Raw genomic sequence first — 2,570 nt, 5'->3', positions numbered from 1 at the left:
CATTAAAGAGTGAAAAATTAGGCCATGTGCACTTCAAAATGGTATTAAGAATGAAATATTTTGACTTCATTTGACATCCCGATAAATGCATCAAAGTAGATTGTAAAAAAGCAAAAAACGGGGGGGGGGGGGGGGGAAATTTTGTGGGGTCAACCCCACGTGACCACATGTGAGTTCGCCCCTGATTGTTTATCGTGAAGATGGAAAATCTAGTAATATCTTATACTTTTGTTCAATAACTTTTATTTTTCGAAGTCTGTGCTTTCACTAAGATAACAAGAAAGCAAATTCTCTTTTTTACTCCACCTTGATGGACATTTTGAATGAGCCCCAAAAAAAAAAAAAAAAAAAAAAAAAAAAAAAAAAAAAATAAAAAAAAAATAAAATTAAAAGGTCACGAACAGCACAGTCAAGAAATAAAATTGGGATAAAAGTGTAAATGGACAAAAACTCCAAATTTGCCAAAGAAAATGGAAGGATGAAAAGTAAAGATGAGCACATTATTTAAGATGAGTACATTCTTTTTATAAATAAGAGGAAAAGACATACATAATAGACACTGATACTGTAGATGTCTACAATGATTAAAAGCTGCTGGAAGATGATGAAATACCAATGCTTATAACAGGGAGGAATTCTAAAAACAAACTGATATACTGTCTTATTAGTTGTTATGGAGGTAGCAAGTGTTTCCAGTGAGTCAATCTCTTCCCTGTTTTCGAATTCGTCAAAGAGTTGGGATGCTCTGTTCATGTCTGAAGAAATTATCAGGATCAACCTTAGTCTTTATATTTACTAGTCTGTTGAAATTGTCCTTGAAATAGCTGGTGCCCCACAAACTTGCTTCTTCTAGACTTGTACCATTTTTGTTTGAACCCAAATCAAGATCCCTGTAATTAACATAGGATTCTCTTGGTGACATGGAAGCATATGGAGCCATGTAATTGTACAGTTTTCTTACCCAATCCATGTGCTTCGTGGTGGATTCTGGTTTAGCGTCGTTCCAACTGGTAACGTATTGTATCATAAATATGACACCTTTTCTGTGAGGGAATGGAATTTCAGATTCTGAAATGTTACTCATCATGCCACCATAAGGAGTCCATAGCATCAACGGCGATTCCTCTTCAAGAAAACTTTTCCATAGTCCTTCTAATCCAGTCTCTGGGATTGGTTCTTTTATGAAGTCTGATTTGGCTTTGAAGTAGTTCTTGAATAAGGCCTTCCCTTGAAGCAAAACCTCAGGTGGTGTATTCGGTGGGTAACCACCAATATACATCACTGATTGGATCCAGCTCATTTCAGTGCTGTCCTTTTGTGTCAATCCCAACTCGGGGAAACATTCGGCCATTATTCCAAGCAATCTATCGGCTCTGCCAAGAAATAAACCTTGGTACAAATTTTGTACTGTCTGCTCGCCCTTTTGAGCACCATTTGCTTTTGTAATGATGACTCTGATGAACAGATCCTCATCAAGTTTATCAACCACTTGTTGCCATCTGTAGAGAATCTTTGTAGCACCTTGTTCCAAGGTTTTTGGAACAGTGAAAACAGTGACAGTTTCTGGAACAGGGACTAATCGGACTTTCCAAGCGAGTATGATTCCAAAACTAGCTCCACCACCACCTCTAATAGCCCAGAAAAGATCTTCTCCCATTGATTTCCGATCAAGAATTTTGCCGCTTGCATCAACTATTCGCGCATCGACAACATTGTCAGCTCCGATGCCATATTTCCTCATCATGGAACCATATGCTCCTCCTGTTATGTGCCCTCCAACTCCTAAGCTGGGGCAAAGTCCTGCGGGGAATCCATGAATTTTACTTTTCTGTGAAATTTTGTAATAAAACTCACCAATAGTAGCACCAACTTGCACCCACGCGCTGTTGTCCTGTATGTCTACATCGACACTCCGGAGTTTCGATAGGTCTACAAGGAGAAAAGGTTGTTCCGTTTGTGACGCGTACGAGAGGCCCTCATAATCATGGCCTCCACTTCGGAATCTAAGTTGAATTCCGACCTGTTTTGTGCATTGAACAGCTGCCTGAACATGATTTTCAGTTAATGGGGTGAAGATCATCTGAGGTTTCGGCACAGAAGGCGTCAAATACCTTAAATTCATCGCAGAAGACTCCAGGATGGAACTATATGAAGCATTGCCAGGGGCAAAGAAAGCTTTTGAAAACGGGATAGGAAGTTTGGAATTGACAGAAATGCACGTATAGAATTTTTCTTGAATTGATTGTGAAGTAGCAGCCCATAAATTTGATACTAGAATCAAGAATAATGTAACAATGAGTGAATTTGAGGATCCCATAATGAGAATGATACTAAACTGATTTTTCTTTGCTTTTGCGTTGAGGTGTGAGACAGACAGTGAGTCCTTTTTATGGGATTTTGTGGTCTCTTGCTGACTCTATATATGACCTAATGCCAACGTAATGTTCAAGAAAGATTTGTTAGCCACATTGGAATAATGAGGTCAAGAAAATCTGCTTTAAGAAGTTCCAAGTTCCGTCCATTTTGACTCCATAATTTTCCGATTTATGCACTCGTTTCTTGCCTTCCCA

The 2,570-nt window shown here is 38.8% G+C and overlaps 1 protein-coding gene across 1 annotated transcript in view; it reads right to left on the bottom strand.

Moving 5' to 3' along the window:
• Nucleotides 1-457: 457 nt before the first annotated feature.
• LOC111370037 (berberine bridge enzyme-like 15) overlaps nt 458-2,570 on the bottom strand; it is a 2,444-nt gene continuing 331 nt past the window's right edge. The window contains exon 2 of the mRNA XM_022991750.1: nt 458-2,416. Within this exon, the coding sequence (XP_022847518.1) occupies nt 728-2,416 (1,689 nt within the window). The 3' untranslated portion in view covers nt 458-727. The remainder of the gene's footprint in view (nt 2,417-2,570) is intronic.

This window comes from Olea europaea, chromosome 21, assembly GCF_002742605.1.
Source record: "Olea europaea var. sylvestris chromosome 21, O_europaea_v1, whole genome shotgun sequence".
Lineage (NCBI taxonomy): Eukaryota > Viridiplantae > Streptophyta > Magnoliopsida > Lamiales > Oleaceae > Olea > Olea europaea.
This window is presented reverse-complemented; position numbering and strand designations above follow the sequence as displayed.